The sequence below is a fragment of the Vipera ursinii genome (genome assembly GCF_947247035.1).
Source record: "Vipera ursinii genome assembly, chromosome: 3".
Lineage (NCBI taxonomy): Eukaryota > Metazoa > Chordata > Lepidosauria > Squamata > Viperidae > Vipera > Vipera ursinii.
Genome location: NC_139516.1, coordinates 6,529,430 through 6,546,545, shown reverse-complemented (window position 1 = coordinate 6,546,545; position 17,116 = coordinate 6,529,430). Strand labels below are relative to the sequence as shown.

The 17,116-nt window shown below is 46.2% G+C and overlaps 1 protein-coding gene across 1 annotated transcript in view; it reads right to left on the bottom strand.

Annotated features, from left to right (window-relative positions):
• The window catches only part of EEF1A2 (eukaryotic translation elongation factor 1 alpha 2), a 29,472-nt gene extending 12,908 nt beyond the window's left edge, over positions 1 to 16,564 (bottom strand). The window contains exons 1-3 of the mRNA XM_083360917.1: positions 16,475 to 16,564; positions 12,408 to 12,655; positions 4,252 to 4,431 (exon numbers count right to left, since the gene is read on the bottom strand). Coding sequence (XP_083217043.1) covers positions 4,252 to 4,431; positions 12,408 to 12,551 — 324 coding nt within the window. The 5' untranslated portion in view covers positions 12,552 to 12,655; positions 16,475 to 16,564. The remainder of the gene's footprint in view (positions 1 to 4,251; positions 4,432 to 12,407; positions 12,656 to 16,474) is intronic.
• Between the last annotated feature and the right edge of the window lie 552 nt (positions 16,565 to 17,116).

The window sequence follows — 17,116 nt, the reverse complement described above, 5'->3', positions numbered from 1 at the left end:
TTTAGTGAAGTCCTCGGGAACTGAGTGTCCTAGACACCTGTTGGAACTACAAGTCCCACCTGTATAAGAAATACACAAATCAAATATAAACAATGTTTTAGCACATCAGGTGATTGATATTATCAATGAGCAACTGTGGTCCCAGAGAGTTTATTCATTTGATTATTTTGCCACCCATCTCACTTTAAGATGACTCAAAGTTTAACTGAGTGTTTTTTTTATAAGCTACTGGAAATGCGCTGAGACACCATTTCAGTTCTCCTATTACACAAGCAGGGTTTCTTCCCCAATAAAAAAATTGGAAGGGACCTTGGAGGTCATCTAGTCCAATCCCCTGCTGAGGCAGGAAACATACCATTTCAAACAAATGGCTGTCCAGTCTCTTCTTAAAAACTTCCAGTGTTGGAGCATTCACAGCTTCTGGAGGCAGGTTGTTCCAACAATTAACCAGAGGGTTGGACTAGATGACCTCCAAGTTTGTTTTTATTATTATTATTATTATTATTATTATTATTATTATTATTATTATTATTATTATTATTAACTATCAGCAATTCCATAAGACTCACCTCCTGAGCTTTGAAGTCTGGCAATCCATGTCCTATTGGAACACTGTTTTTTTATTCACTCTAAATATTTTAACATCATTGTTGAGGAATATTTGGAAATATTACATTCATTTACAGTCCATAAAGGAATGTAAATATAGTAGGAATAATGTTGACACTTTTCACAACAACGATAGGAAAAAAATATACAGGTAGTCCTCGACCTACGATCGCAATTGACCCCAAAATTTCTGTTGTTAAGCAAGACATTTATTACGTGAATCGTACCCCATTTTACAACTTTTCTTGACACAATTGTTAAAAGAATCACAGCAGTTCTTAAATTAGTAACATGGTTGTTACCTGAATCTGGTTTTTTTCTATTGATTTTACCTCTCGCAAAAGGTGATCACATGACCCTGGGACTCTGCAACCGTCTTAAATATGAGTAATGTCGCCAAGGATCTGAATTTTGATCACATGACCACAGAGAGGCTGCAACAGTCTTAAGTGTGAAAAACGGTCATAAGTCCATTTTTTCCAGTGCTGTGGGTTTTTTTCAGAGCTTCTGCTGTTAACAGTAGTTAGAATGCGGTATTGCAGGCTGATTCTGCCCACTGCCATCAGTTCGATCCTGACCGGCTCAAGGTTGACTCAGCCTTCCATCCTTCTGAGGTCTGAAGGATTGGGGGGGGGGAAATAGGCGGCCACTGTAAACCACTTAGAGAGGGCTGTAAAGCACTGTGAAGCGGTATATAAGTCTAACTGTTATTTCTATCTATCTATCTATCTATCTATCTATCTATCTATCTATCTATCTATCTATCTATCTATCTATCATCTATCTATCTATTCCAATGTATCTATTCCAATCTCTCTATTAGAATGCATTATTGCAGGCTAACTCTGCATTCCACTGCCAGCAGTTCGATCCTGACCGGCTCAACGTTGACTCAGCCTTCCATCCTTTTTCCGAGGTCAGTAAAATGAGGATCCAGATTGTTGGGGACAATAGGCTGATTCTGTAAACTGCTTCGAGAGGGCTGTAAAGCAGAGGTCCCCAACCTTTTGGGCACCAGGGATTGGTTCCGTGGAGAGAGGTTTTTCCGCAGACCGGAGGGTGAGTGGTTTTGTGTGCTGCCTGCATCCCACAGATGGGGCTTTGCTTGTTTGTGTGGACCAGTTGCTGGCATGTTGCGGCCCGGTAGTGGTCCACGGACTGGGGGTTGGGGACCCCTGCTGTAAAGCACTGTGAGGCGGTATGCATATAAGTCTAAGTACTATTGCTATAACTTTGAACAGTCATTAAATGCACTTTTGTTTCAGTTGAGGATATACAGGAGGCCAACACATTTTCAATGCTTTGAAAAAAATTGGGGCAGAGTATGGGCATTTCATGAGCTTTCTCTCAATGGATTCACCCGAAGTGCTTATTAACCCATCCAGTCATCCTCTGGGAACTCAATGAATTCTAAAAATGATGGACTGATTACCTAAAACCCCACTCATCCCCCTGATTCTATGAATAGGAGATGAGCTACTGGAGTAAACATTCCTGGGGGAGGGAAGGAATTAGACATGCTTCAAATGGATTTGTACGGGTTTCGCCATCTACCAAGGGCTCCGGGATCTGCCACGACACATAAAAAAAAATAATCAAGTTTGCAAGCTGTATTCCTAAGACAGGTCGTCCTCAATTAACAACAGTTCATTTAGTGAACTGTTCAAAGTTACCAGAAACTGGGGGGGAGAAATGACTTACAACCTTTTTCACATTTATGACCGTTGCAGCATACTCGCGGTCATGTGATCAAAATTCAGGACACACACCCCCCAGCTTGACAATTTGCTTGTGTTTATGATGGTTGCACTGTCCCAGGATCCTGCCTTTTGCAACCTTCTAAGGTAGGGGTCTTCACACTTGGCCCTTTTATGACTGGTGGACTTCAACTCCCAGAATTCCTCAGCCAGCCATGCTGAGGGGAAAGGGAGAGGTTTCCAAACTGAGCCATGCTGGCTCAGGAATTCTGGGAGTTGAAGTCCACGAGTCATAAAAGAGCCAAGGTGGCCTACCCCGGCCTAGGCCTAGGTCACTTTATGACTCGTGGACTTCAACTCCCAGAATTCCTCCACCAGCCATGCTGAGGGGAAAGGGTGAGGTTTCCAAACTGAGCCATGCTAGCTCAGGAATTCTGGGAGTTGAAGTCCACGAGTCATCAAAGAGCCAAGGTGGCCTACCCCTGCACTACCCCTCCAAGGTCCCTTCCATCTCTGTTATTCTGTTAATCAGACAAGGGCTGTTGGTAACCCCAGAACAAACAGCAGCTTCTAGAAGGATTCCCTCCATGTATTGTCAAACACATAGAAATCTTGACATCTGACTCCTGCAAGCGAGAAGGAACTGAGGCAAGTGCATATTGGAAGAAAACCCCGCCAGAGATCTTTGCCTCTTGCTCTTGTCCCCAGTATAGGATCAAGCTAAGAGATGAATGTCATTGGCCCTTAAAGGCCTTGTGCAGCAGTGGCAGAGCCTTGGTGGAGCAGTGGGCTAATGCCTCCTTAAGAACACCAGCTGCCTGCAATTAGTGCAGGTTCGAGTCCCACCAGGCTCAAGGTTGACTCAGCCTTCCATCCTTCCGAGGTAGGTAAAATGAGGACCCAGATTGTTTGGGGGCAATTAAGCTGACTTTGTAATAATGCCGCTTGGGGGGGGGCGAAAGCCCTAATAAGCAGGCATATACATAGAATGCAGGCTATTGCTAAGCACATTGATTTGTGCTTTAAATTGTAAGCCGCCCTGAATCTTCGGAGAAGGGCGGGATATAAATGGGATTAAAAAAAATAAATCAATCCATGGTTCTGGATAGCTGCCAATCAAGACTATAAAGGAGAATTTTCAATGCTAGCAGACTAGCATTGAAACCAACCAAGCTCAGAGATCATCAAGGACCCCACTATCATCATCATCTTCTCCTCCTCCTCCTCTCCACAAACCCACTCCGTTCATGAACTGATTTTTTTTTAATTTTAATTCCATTTATATCCCGCCCTTCTCCGAAGACTCAGGGCGGCTTACAAGCTTAGCAGTAGCCTTCATTCTATGTATATGCCTGCTTATTAGGGCTTTCACACACACACACCCCAAGCGGCATTATTACAAAGTCAGCTTAATTGCCCCCAACAATCTGGGTCCTCATTTTACCTACCTGGGAAGGATGGAAGGCTGAGTCAACCTTGAGCCTGGTGGGACTCGAACCTGCACTAATTGCAGGCAGCTGGTGTTACTTAAGGAGGCATTAGCCCACTGCTCCACCAAGGCTCATTACATTATGATGTTACCTAGTTGGGTAATGAAACATCTGCAAGAAAACCACCCAGTGTGGAGAGCATCAAGGACCCCCACTGTCCTCCTCCTTCTTCTCCTCCTGACCCCCAAACCCCACCCCCTTCTAGCACTGATGAGGTTACTTAGTTGGGCAATGAGATCTCTGCAAGAAAGCAACTTATCAGGGGAGGCAGAACTAAGAGGTGTCCTTCCTGAATTGGTAGTCCAGCCTCGGTGTACTCCCTCGGATATACAGGATCCTGTTGCCCTTGTCTCTAATCCAGGGCCCTCCAGCTCAGCCAATTGGACAATGCCAGAATGGGAAAAGCAGAGTTCAGGCACTGAAGCCAACTGTTGCTGGCTTCGCCGCTTTCTTACCTGTGAAGTCCCCGTGATCATGTTCTTGATGAAATCTCGATGGCCTGGAGCATCAATGATGGTGATGTAATACTTGGTGGTCTCAAACTTCCACAGGGAAATGTCAATGGTGATGCCTCGCTCGCGTTCAGCTTTCAGTTTGTCCAGCACCCAAGCGTACTTGAAGGAGCCCTTTCCCATCTGGCAGGTAGGAAAAAGAAGAAGAAAACACACACACACACACACACACACACACACACACACACACACACCATGTTAGATACAGGCAAGAGATGAAGGGAAAATTCTGAGAAGCATCCGACGAGAAAGGTGCGTCTGTCTTTTTGAATCCCAAAGGTGCTTTTTTTTCAGGCGGCAAATGGAGTTTCTTCTTTTTCCTTGAAAACGTTTGGGCTTCTCACCCAAGAAGCTTCTCCAGCTTCTCTGACGGGATGGTGGGGAATGGGAGGATTTATACTCCTTGCAGACAGCTGGTCATTTGCATCCTTTTAGAGAGTCGTCGAGGCCACTCGGAGGGTTACCTGTGTCCTCAGGGCCACCTGAATAGTGCAAAGTGTGGCTGCAGGATGTGAAAGGACCCCGGGCAGAAGACATTCTGCAGCCATGAAGGCTCCACACCCATTTGTACCACTCAAGTGACCCTGAGGACACAGGTAAACCTCCAAGTGTCACCAACAACCCTCTAAAAGGATGCAAATGACCAGCTGTCTGCAAGGAGTATAAATCCTTCCATTCCCCACCATCCAGTCAGAACCTGGAGAAGCTTCTGGGATGAGAAGCGTCTTCAAAGAAAAACAGGGAAAGTCCAGTTACCTCCTGAAAAAATGCACCTTTGGGATAATTATGACCTGGATGACTTGAGAATCTCCATAGACACCTGTGTCTAAACCATGAATTTTGCTGCTGGGTCGCCAAAGAAATGAAATGAAAAATGAAAATGAAAAATCTTGAATAGACAGGTAGTCCTCGACTTATAACCATTTGTTTAATGACAATGACACTGGGGAAAAAAAAAAGAGACGGCCACTTTTCACATTTACCACCACTGTAGCCTCTGCTGTGTCATGTGATCAAAATCCACATCAACTGACATGTATTTATGATGGACGTAGCCAGTGGTGGGATTCAGCCGGTTCACACCACTTCGGCAGAACCGGTAGCTAATTTTTTTTGTTGCCCAGGGCCAGAACGGACTTCCGGAAATGGCATCCACACAGAGAACCGGTTGTCTACCTATTTGAATCCCACCACTGGGTGTAGCATCCCAGGGCCACGTGATTGCCACTTGCGACTTTCCCAGCCAGCTTCCAAGGAGTAAACGGGAGAAGCCGAATTCACTTAGCAACTGCAGCAGTTTGCTGCAAAAAAGGTCGTAAAATGGGAGATACTGGTCCCAATTGCAGTCATAAGTCGAGGACTACCTGTAATCATCTCAGTGGCAAGAAGGGGACGGGAGGCTAAATCGTATAAAGCAGGAGTCTTCCGACTTGGCCCTTTTATGACTTGTGGACTTCAACTCCCAGAATTCCTCAGCCAGCGTGTCTGGCTGAGGAATTCTGGGAGTTGAAGTCCACAAGTCATAAAAGGGCCACGTTGGAAGACCCCTGATATAAAGTATGGTTGCTGGAATTGGGTATGTCTTCTAGTCTAATGAAGAGAAGGACTAGGGGTGACATAATATCTTAGCTTAAACTTTGCTAAGAGTATCTTAACATCAATCTTCCTTCGAAACAAGCCGACATCAAGAACATTATTAACATGCAACAACACTGCTAAGTATAATTCTCTCTTCAACTCCAGCCAACAGTATGCATCAGGGAGGGGGCGAAAGCTATTATTTCTATACAGTAGGCATCAGGGAGGGGGGGAAATCTATTATTTAGAAGCAGTTTCATCTGAAGAAGAAATAAAAAGACCTGAAGATAAATTTCCGCTTCGTGGACAATCAGATTATTTCAGAGGCCCTGCCCCACCCAACTCAGCTAAATTGCACGAGATTAAATAAATAAATAAATAAAACCCCACTAACAATAAACTGGTGTTTTTTCTCGCTGGAAATTGAGCATGCTAGATTTTGCTGTATCACGAGAAGCCTCTTTGACGGTCCCACCCTTACCCGCGTATCAATTGGTTACGCCCAGGGATGGAGACAAATGAGAAGGCTGTATTTTCTAGCTTCGTACAGTGCCAGCTCTGTTTGACAAACTGGGGGAGGGGAAAAAAATCTTTATTTTACTGCAAAGAAGCAGCAGGCATATGATTAAGCCTTTTCAAAGCCAGAGAGAGAGAGAGAGAGAGAGAGAGAGAGAGAGAGAGAGAGAGAGAGAGAGAGAGAGAGAGCATTTAAAGCACTCCATCTGTTCTTTAAAAACAAGCCTCTAATTTATTGCACCTCTTTCTTTCTTTCTCTTTCTCTCTTTCTTTCTTTTTTTTTCTCTATGTTCCCCCCCCCCTTTTTTTTCAGTTCTTCCTTTGATAGTCTTATTAAAGCCGGCCTCCATTTCCTATACATGCAATCAAGTGGGGAAAAAATCCACAGCCTTGCATCAGAAAATGGAGTCGCAAAGCACAGTCACTTGGCTATTAATAGCCGGCTTGCAGCTCGTTGGCAATGCCAAGGAAGGTGGCAAATCAATGCCTGCTTGGCTTAAAGGCACAGATCATGAGAGAAGAAGGCAGGCGGCAAGGCAGGGGTAGATTATTGGGCTAAGCAAAATAGAATAATGTCTAACCTCTTCAAAAGGACGGATTTCAAAATAAGATCTAACCTCTTCAAGAATATCAGAATTTATTTATTTTTTTTAATGTAACTATCCCTGTTAAAAAAAGAACAGAGCAGTGATTCTCAATCTCGGCAAGTTTAAGACGTGTGGACTTCAACTCCCAGAATTCCCCAGCCAGCATTGAGTTCAAAGTTCACACTGGTCGGGGGAATTCTGGGAGATCAAAGTTCACACTGGTTGGGGAATTCTGAGAGTTAATATCCATACATTTTAAAGTTGCCAAGATTGAGAAACACTGGAGTTTTGCGACATCAATAAATAATAATAATGGGGAAAAAACTTGGATAGAACCGTTGTCAATGAACAAGTTTCTATTTTCTGAAGTAGTAAAAGAAATATCCTGAAATATTGCTCCTCTGTTAAAAACAAACAAACAAACAGGAAAGCATCTCCCCCCCCTGGTAGGTATCATATTACAGTTCTAACTTGGCTTGTTCCTGCCTTAATAAGCCAACATTGTAAGCTATTCAGATATAATACTCTTTTTTAACTTTTGTATTTACATTTTGATATTTATTGCCCTGTACACCGCCCTCAGTCCTTCGGCAGAAGGGTGGTATTAAAATTTAATAAATAAATAATAAATAAATAAATAAATACTAGTGACAGTCTTTCTGGTTTCTTTGCCTATATCCATTATTACGGTGTTTCTCAACTCCGACAACTTTAAGATATGAATGAATGAATAGAATAGAGCTGGAAGGGACCTTGGAGGTCTTCTAGTCCAGCCCCCTGCTCAAGCAGGAGAACCTATACCATCTCAGACAAGTAACGGTCTAGCCTCTTTTTAAAAATGTGGACTTCAACTCCCAGAATTCCTCAGCCACCATGGTTGGGGAATCCTGGGAGTTGAAGTCCATACATCCTTAAAGTGCCGTGGCTGAGACCTGAATTAGCAAAAGAGATCAAACAAATGCAATTTAATTCACTGGTTCTGAATAAGGCAGAATTATGGTAATTTTAGCTTAGCTTTGTGACTGAATTAGGAGAATTCAGCCGGAGAATACAGAATATTAGCAAACTGGTGACATCTTTGCCGATTTCTAATTTGTAGCTGAATAAATTAGCACAGAATATAAACTGACGTTGCTAAGTGCGGGGAGGGGGGGAGAGGAAATCCCACTGTTTTACCAGGATACGGTTTAACTGTAAGCAGACTTGTAGCTAAAGTACAAATCGGTGTAAAACACCCAATATTAACAACCGATCCTCAGAAATTCTGTTATCAGTCGCCTTTGGCCAATGACAGAAGAGTCGGGATAGAGAAGAGCTTATTGTGGTTGCCCCCCCCCCCCATCAATTCTTCTCTAAAAAGCCAAGTCGTGCAGCTGCGTTTTAATAAACATTATGAAATGGCTTCTTATTCTGCCAAACAGCTCTTCCCCAGTGTCTTGCTAGCAATTATGCAAAAGCCAGACAAAGAAATAAATATCTGACACACCTTTCGGGATTATGCGCCCTCTTTTGGCGGCTCTACATACAAAAATTAACGATGTACAAATTGGGCCCCAGTAAAGGATGGATTTAGGTTCTTTTTTAAAACATGTGAATAGTGGCTGGGCTGCTTTGCATAATTTATTCAGCTTCTAGAGAAGAAGGATAAGTGCTTTCGCAGTGGCGCTAAGAACTCGCTTCCTGGGCACTAAAATGATCTTAATTTGCTATTCTGGTCTCTTGCAATGTCACTGCATATGGCTGTCAAACACGGGTCATTTTCCCCAAACGGTCTGTAAACCTTAAGGACTAGAAACTTGCAGAGTGCTGAGAAGAGAAAGCCCACCCGGCAAAAATTCAGATTTGTAAAATATGATCACAACACTGCAGAATTCATGAAATCTACCAGGGAATAAGAGCCTTGGTGGAGCAGTGGGCTAATGCCTCCTTAAGTAACACCAGCTGCCTGCAATTAGTGCAGGTTCGAGTCCCACCAGGCTCAAGGTTGACTCAGCCTTCCATCCTTCCGAAGTAGGTAAAATGAGGACCCAGATTGTTGGGGACAATTAAGCTGACTTTGTAATAATGCCGCTTGGGGGGTATGTGTGAAAGCCCTAATAAGCAGGCATATACATAGAATGAAGGTTACTGCTAAGCTTGTAAGCCGCCCTGAGTCTTCGGAGAAGGGCGGGATATAAATGGAATTAAAATAAAATAAAATAAAATAAATTGGAAATATTGCCATATGGAGTATTTATTATATTTTGCTCAAAAGCTTTACAAAAGCAGGATACGCATTTATTTCAGGGAACTGAGCAGGGAGAAATGAAGGAATCAAGGTTAGATATGTACCTGTTGTAAAACTAAAAATAAACTCTACTTTCTTCCGGCTAAGATGGGACAGGAGTTTACTCACTATACTGAATTTAAGCTTCATAAAAAAAAGGGGGCTGCCCCAAAGAAGAGGCAGTCAAGCTATTCTCCAAAGCGCCCGAAGGCAGGACAAGAATCAACGGATTGAAACTGATCAAGGAGAGAAGCAACCTAGAACTAAGGAGAAACTTCCTGACAGTGAGAACAGTTAACCAGTGGAACCACCTGCCTCCAGAAGCGGTGAATGCTCCAACACTGGAAGTTTTTAGGAAGAGACTGGACAGCCATTTGTTTTTAAGGAGGCCGTTCACATTAAACCTTTAGTTTAGTTTTGGCTTGGTGCGCAAAATGAATACAGCTATCTTGGTTTGCAGACCACAGCACATGGCTTAGCATACTGGATATACCCAGTCAATGGGATGTTAGTCAATATGGTGACCTAGTCAAATTATGGTTTAGGGTGTTGTGTGAACTCAGCTGATGATATGAAAGACGGAATCTGGGTTAACTATAATCAGACCCAGTTCTGAAGAACCACGTTTACAAATACGTGCATACGTTTATGTATATTTCGAAGGGTAACAAAAAAAAAAATCTAGGGATTTTGTTTTTTGTTTTTTTAAAATAAAGGAACATGTCATCTTCTGCTGAACGATGTTGTCTGGCTACCTGTAGTATTTTTCCTGAATAACTGGAGAAATTAGCTAGATGTAGGACGCTGAGCTTGTCGATCAGAAGGTCGGCAGTGTGGCGGGTCGAATCCCGAGTGCCGCGTAGCAGAGTGAGCGCCTGTTACTCGTCCCAGCTTCTGCCAACCTAGCAGTTCGAAAGCACGTAAAAAGGCAAGTAGAAAAATAGGGACCACTACAGTGGGAAAGTAACAGCATTTTGTGCACCTTTGACGTCTAGTCATGCCGGCCACATGACCACAGAGACGTCCTCGGACAAGCGCTGGCTCTTCTCTTTGAAACGGAGATGAGCACCGGCCCCTAGAGTCAGAAACGACTAGCACGCATGTGCGGGGGAACCTTTATGCCTTTATCTTTAGTAGCACCAGCACCACCTTTAACAGAAAAGACTGTTCTAAATCCCTCCTTCCATGAATGAGCTTGCTTAATTTAAATTTAAAAAAACAGATATGGCCCAATTCAAATTAAGCCACAACCCTGAACTGCCCTTGGCTGATCTGGGGACCTAAACATGGTTGATCCCAGTTTAGTCCTTGGGAAGAGTGACTCCCGAGATTCCAGAGCTGGAAAGAAGATTAAAAAGTCAAGAACAAAATGGCAAACTCCATCCCTTACAATATCTAGGAAACCGTGCTAGGAGTTCAGCTTCTTTCAAGAATGGCTTATCTTCCCTTTATTTATAGTATCTGATGTGGCCACTACAGATTGCAACGGGCAGCTGCGAAGCCGCCTGCTGTGAAAAAAAATCCTACCTCCTCATTTTTGCATAGATCCAGAGAGGTTTTCTGCACACAAAATGAATGATTCGTGTTTTCAATCTGGGGAGTCAGTAAAAACAATTGCACCCCTTTGTAGGTGCCATCCTAACGAGAGGAGCTGGTTGGTTTAGTCCTATCCAACACAGAGAATATTTGTGCCTAAGCAGACGACTTAGAACCAGAAACGCAAATATTATCAGTGTAAAGAGAGAAAGATCCACAATGGGGCAATGAATGAAATTGTCCCTGCCAGGAAGTACGGTGGAATTTTTCTTATAGAGTTCCAAGTCTTTTTTCTATGCTAGTTGTCTTCTCCCAAACAGGAAGGAAGGAAGGAAGGAAGGAAGGAAGGAAGGAAGGAAGGAAGGAAGGAAGGAAGGAAGGAAGGAAGGAAGGAAGGAAGATGGGAAAAGGAATTGGGAAGGAGGGAGATGGGAAGAAGGAAGGGAGGAATTGGGAAGAAGGAAGGGAGGGAGATGGGAAGAAGGGAGATAGGAGAAGGAAGGAAAGAAGGAATTGGGAAGAAGGAAGGGAGGGAGGGAGATGGGAAGAAGTAATGAGAGATGGGAGAAGGAAGGAAGTAATTGGGAAGAAGGAAGGAAGGGAGATGGGAAGAAGGAAGGAGAGATGGGAAAAGGAAGGAAGTAATTGGGAAGAAGGAAGGAGAGATGGGAGAAAGAAGGAAGTAATTGGGAAGAAGGAAGGAAGGGAGATGGGAAGAAGGAAGGAGATAGGAGAAGGAAGGAAAGAAGGAAGGAAGGGAGATGGAAGAAGGAAGGAGAGATGGGAGAAGGAAGTAAGTAATTGGGAAGAAGGAAGGAAGGGAGATGGGAAGAAGGAAGGAGATAGGAGAAGGAAGGAAAGAAGGAAGGAAGGGAGATGGGAAGAAGGAAGGAGAGATGGAAGAAGGAAGTAATTGGGAAGAAGGAAGTAAGGGAGATGGGAAGAAGGAAGGAGAGATGGGAGAAAGAAGGAAGTAATTGGGAAGAAGGAAGGAAGGGAGATGGGAAGAAGGAAGGAGATAGGAGAAGGAAGGAAAGAAGGAAGTAAGGGAGATGGGAAGAAGGAAGGAGAGATGGGAGAAAGAAGGGAGGAATTGGGAAGAAGGAAGGGAGGGAGATGGGAAGAAGGAAGGAGAGATAGGAGAAGGAAGGAAAGAAGGAATTGGGAAGAAGGGAGGGAGATGGGAAGAAGGAATGAGAGATGGGAGAAGGAAGGAAGTAATTGGGAAGAAGGAAGGAAGGGAGATGGGAAGAAGGAAGGAGATAGGAGAAGGAAGGAAAGAAGGGAGGGAGGGAGGATGAGAAGAAGGAAGGAGAGATGGGAGAAGGAAGGAAGGAAAGAAGGAAGGAAGGAGAGACAGGAGAAGGGAGGGTGGGAAATATAGAAGGTAGGGAGGAAGGTAGGGAGATGAAGAAGGAAAGAGATGGGAGATGGTAGAAGGAACGAGAGAGGACAAAGAAGGGAAGGAAGGAAGGAAGGAAGGAAGGAAGGAAGGAAGGAAGGAAGGAAGGAAGGAAAGGATAAGAGAGGGAGGGAAGTATGGGAGGGAGGAGAGGGAGGGAGGGCCGATATGAAGGTCAGAGGGATAAACACCCAGAGAAGCCCCCTCATCTTACCTCTGCGGCTTCCTTCTCGAATTTCTCGATGGTCCGCTTGTCGATGCCCCCACATTTGTAGATGAGATGGCCGGTGGTGGTGGACTTGCCAGAGTCTACATGTCCAATGACCACAATATTGATGTGGGTCTTTTCCTTCCCCATATTTCCTCTCTTGGCCGAGGCCTGGGCGTACAGGGGGCCGGCAGGGGAGGGGGCAGATTATAGCCCAAAGGGTGGGAAAGTGGCGCAGCGGCTGCGAAGAAAAGCTGTGTGCAAAGAGAAGAGGAGCGATCAGCTGGTTTGTTGTCAGGAGCAACAAGAGCACAACACAAGAGCCACATAACACCATACTGCCAAGCCTTGGGTTCCACAGGCAACAAAACCCGAGTGTGTGTGTGTGTGTGTGTGTGTGTGTTAGTTATAACAACATCAAGCCTCTTCCTCAGGCATTACATTTATTGTTTGTGAAATGTCAGCCAGGTTTTCAGATCCAGATTTTGGATCGATCCCGTTTCAAAGTTTCATCAAACTTTTCCTGCCTTCATGAGTAGACCTCACCCTCCCCACCACCCGTCTGTGTCTCACATTCCAAGTTTTAATTGTTTTATTGCATCGAAAAATATAAGCAATAGGATACGGGAACACAGATGGCAACCGGGCGCGGTGGTGTTTGTATGAAAAACACCGGGGCAAGGTGAAAATACAAACGAAAGCTTTAAAGGTAAGAAAGTATACCTGGTGTTTTGACACAATTTTTAAAATGCAAAAATGAACGCCTGGAGGCTTATGCTGCGCAGCTTAGGCGAAGGTCGTCAAATAAAAGGCAATAAAAAAGGGGCAATTGATTCATTTATAAGATGACAAAAAACCTGATTCTCTAGCTTTATACTAAATCCTTAATACTAATATCTTGTTATTTATGAATATTGAGAGAAGGTGGTGGTGGTGATGGTGGGTGTTAAGGGCCTCTTGTCATTCAGCGCAAAGCACCCCACAACCAAATGCAGAGGGATCAATCAATTTCCATCTGCTATCAGATAACTACTTTTTTTCTTAAATGCTTTAACTTGGTCCTAAACTAATACAAAATGGGGGTCCCTTGCTTCCTGGTGGTCCTGAATTGAGAAGCTGGGTTGATATGGACAGCACCCCCCCCCCACACACACACACTTTTTTTTCAAACACACTTTCCGTTCTGGATAGGATGCAGAAAGGGGAACCCCTCGCTTATCTGAATGCTGAGGAAGATTCATTTAAGCTGCACCCCGTTTTTGACCTCGGCGCCAAATAAGGAGGCAACCTAACTTGAAGCGATCCAACGCAGCAACTACTAGGCCAAGCAGCCTGAATTTAAGCCGTGGCTTTCTAAAAGCTTGCAACCGAGGGGATGTAGCCCAAGGTTGGCTGAGAAAAATTACGCGTTTTGTCCCGTTTCTTTCAGCACCCCATTTTCCCCAACCCTGATCTTTGCTTTTACAATGGGGGTTCAAATTAGCTGCATCTTCTCCTCCTGGCCTAAAGTTGCACGTTGAGTAGACTTAGAAGATGACTTAGCCTTCGGCTCCAGTCATCCTTCAAGACAAGGGCTATTTTTACGAGAAGATGATTTATTCATAAGCCATCCATTATCTCCAATCCACCCGCCCCCAAAGATGATTCAACTCTGCTCCATTTTCCAACCTGTTCCTTCTCAGTCACTTTATTCCCAGGCAGTTGAGGAGTTTCATTATAAATTTGTCTTCCTACAGCCCAATATGGTGCTGCAAAAGGGAAGGGGGGGTGGAAACCATAAATAGCTTTTTTGCATGAGCTGCCGGAAGGGGGAGGGAGGGAAAGATGGTTATAAGAGCCTTTATTTTCTCCCCCTGGAATACCGCAAAATATAAGCCAATATACGAAACAGATCAAATCAAATAGCTTCAATCCTCTTTTGCAAAATAAAAAAATAGGCCTTATATTGCACCTAAGCAGCCATCTCCGCCCACCCCACCAAAAAAAAACCCTTTTCCCCCCTTCTCTTCCCTTGAAAATGCAATTTTATTCGTTTTTTGCAAAGGGGTGGGTGGGTTCTCTTAGCTACACCCCCCCTTTTCTCAGCAACCTGGGAAAGAGGCAGAACAGGTGCATCCCTTAGGAATTTGGCAGGTTCTCAGCCTGACTTTAGAAGGAGGGAGGTGGGGGGGGCGGGTGTTAGAAAGAAAGAAATATATGCAAAGCCCAGATCTCGGTCCAAAATCTGCCGCCTATATCTCATTCTAGAAGACGCCATCTGTGCAAAATAAATAAATAAATGCTTTTTTTTAAAAAAAAAAGTGCAAAAAAAATAAATCATGTATTTTTTTTTAAAAAAATCTTTTTTTAAAAAAATTGGCTGGGGTCTCCCGAAGAGGCCAAAATGCGCGTTGACATCAAAGGAAAGGTTCAAAAGCATCTCGGCATCGTCCCTCCCTCCCTCCCCCCTCCACCCCCCCGAGCCGCTCCAGGGTCGTGCTCGGTTCGCAAGGCACGCGCTTCACTCCCCCCCCACCCCACCCCCATCCTTTTTGCACGGTTATTTTTAAAACCCAAAGCCCCCACCCCGGGTTTAAATTTGAGATCTCGCCTCCATCTCCCCGGCTGGCGTGAAAGGAGGGGGGGGGGAGGGAGGGAGGGAGGGGGCAGAGCGTGCTCCGCCCGGCCCCATTGAGAAATAAACCCCCTTTTTTATTTTAAAAAAAAAAGGGAAAAAAATCCCTTTCTTTGCTCGAGGCTCCCCGGCTTGCAAAACCCCCCACCCACCCACCCAAAAGGAACCCGGGTTAACCCGCCCTCACCGTCTAGACGGCTTTTTTTTTCTTTTTTCCTTTGCAAATCAGGGGCGAGAGAAGCAGACGGCCGCGCAAGGTCAACTGCAAAGCCCGGGGCGCAAGGAGCGGCTTTTTGCCCACCCTCGCTGGGAAGAAATAAGGAATAATGATAAAATAATGAAGGCGGGGAGAGGGGGGGGCGTTAGAGAAAGGTGCCCTTGCTCTCCCTGTGTGTGTGTGTGTGTGAGAGAGAGAGAGAGAGAGAGAGATGCGCCAAAAGGGAGAGATCCTGTTCGACCCACGAAACCACCACCACCCCCGGAGCGGTGGGATCGCTTTTCTCTCTGTACCGTGACCCCCGCGCCCCCTTTTCCAACACTTACGCAGCTGGGTGCGTATATACGTGCGTGTGTGTGTGTGTGTGTGTGTGTGTGTGTGTGTGTGTGAGAGAGAGAGAGAGAGAGAGAGAGAGAGAGAGAGAGAGAGAGAGAGAGAGAGAGAGAGAGAGAGAGAGAGAGAGATGCGCCAAAAGGGAGAGATCCTGTTCGACCCACGAAACCACCACCACCCCCGGAGCGGTGGGATCGCTTTTCTCTCTGTACCGTGACCCCCGCGCCCCCCTTTTCCAACACTTACGCAGCTGGGTGCGTATATACGTGCGTGTGTGTGTGTGTGTGTGTGTGTGAGAGAGAGAGAGAGAGAGAGAGAGAGAGAGAGAGAGATGCGCCAAAAGGGAGAGATCCTGTTCGACCCACGAAACCACCACCGCCCCCCCCCCGGAGCGGTGGGATCGCTTTTCTCTCTGTACCGTGACCCCCCGCGCCCCTTTTTTCCAACACCTGCGCAGCTGGGTGCTTATATATGTGCGTGTGTGTGTGTGTGTTTGTGATGGAGGGAGGCAGAAAGGGAAGTGTGTGTGTGTGTGTGTATGGGGTGGGGAGTTGAGGGCCCCAATCTACAACCTACAGCTGGGGAAAGCCGCTTGCACACACACGCACCCGTCCACCCCACGCCGCCGCCGCCGGCCCGCACCTCTCCCCCTCCGCCTTGAAAAGCCTTCTTGCAACGACCTCGCCTCGCTCGCCCCCCTTGGAAAGGGCAGCGTGGGACACCCCCCCCTCCCCTCCCCAACGGCGCCCCCCTCCACACACACACACACACACACACACACACACACACCCTCCTTCGGCAAGGCATGCCCACCCCGCAAGCCAGCAGACGCGGACAAGCCGGTCCCGGGTCTTTGGAGGCGCTGCCAAGCGAGCGCTGCGCTGCGCTGCGCCCGGCCGGAGCTCTTACCGGCAGCGGCGGCTGGAGACGAGAGGCTGGCGAGCTGGGCTCGGAGCGCTTTATTGCGCCGAGCGAGTCCACCTATTGACGGCGGCGGCGCAATGCAGTCGCCCCGCTCTCCCCTCCCCTCCCTTCCCCTCCTCGCACTACGGCATTGCGGTAGAGAGCGGAGGCGGGGAAGGAGGGAGGGGAGGGAGGAATACAAATGCCCGCTAATGGAGGGGGGGGGCACATCGGAGGCACCCCAGCCGGCAGCAGGTGGGCAGCACGCCGGGGCGCCCGGGATGCTCAAGCGGAGCGCGCAGCTGCCTCCTTGGTTGCCCGGTCCGGAAGAACTAGGGGGTGGCGGGGGTGGGAGGAGAAGGATGCGTTCCCACGACCTGCTGAACCCAGGTCAGGAGAAGAGAGAAAGAGCGGGTTTGGTTCTTTTAGGGAATTGCTGATGGGAGGAGAGTGTTCCGGAGGGGGTGGTGGGGGGTGTAAAATCATGCTTATGTTCCGGTTGGGTCTTATTTTTGGGGAAACACGGTAGCACTGATGATGTTACCTAGTTGGGTAATGAAACGTCTGCAAGCAAACAATGAAGCTCAGACAGCACCAAGGACCCCACAGTTCCCCCCTTCCTCCTCCTCCTCCAGAATAGAGTAGAAT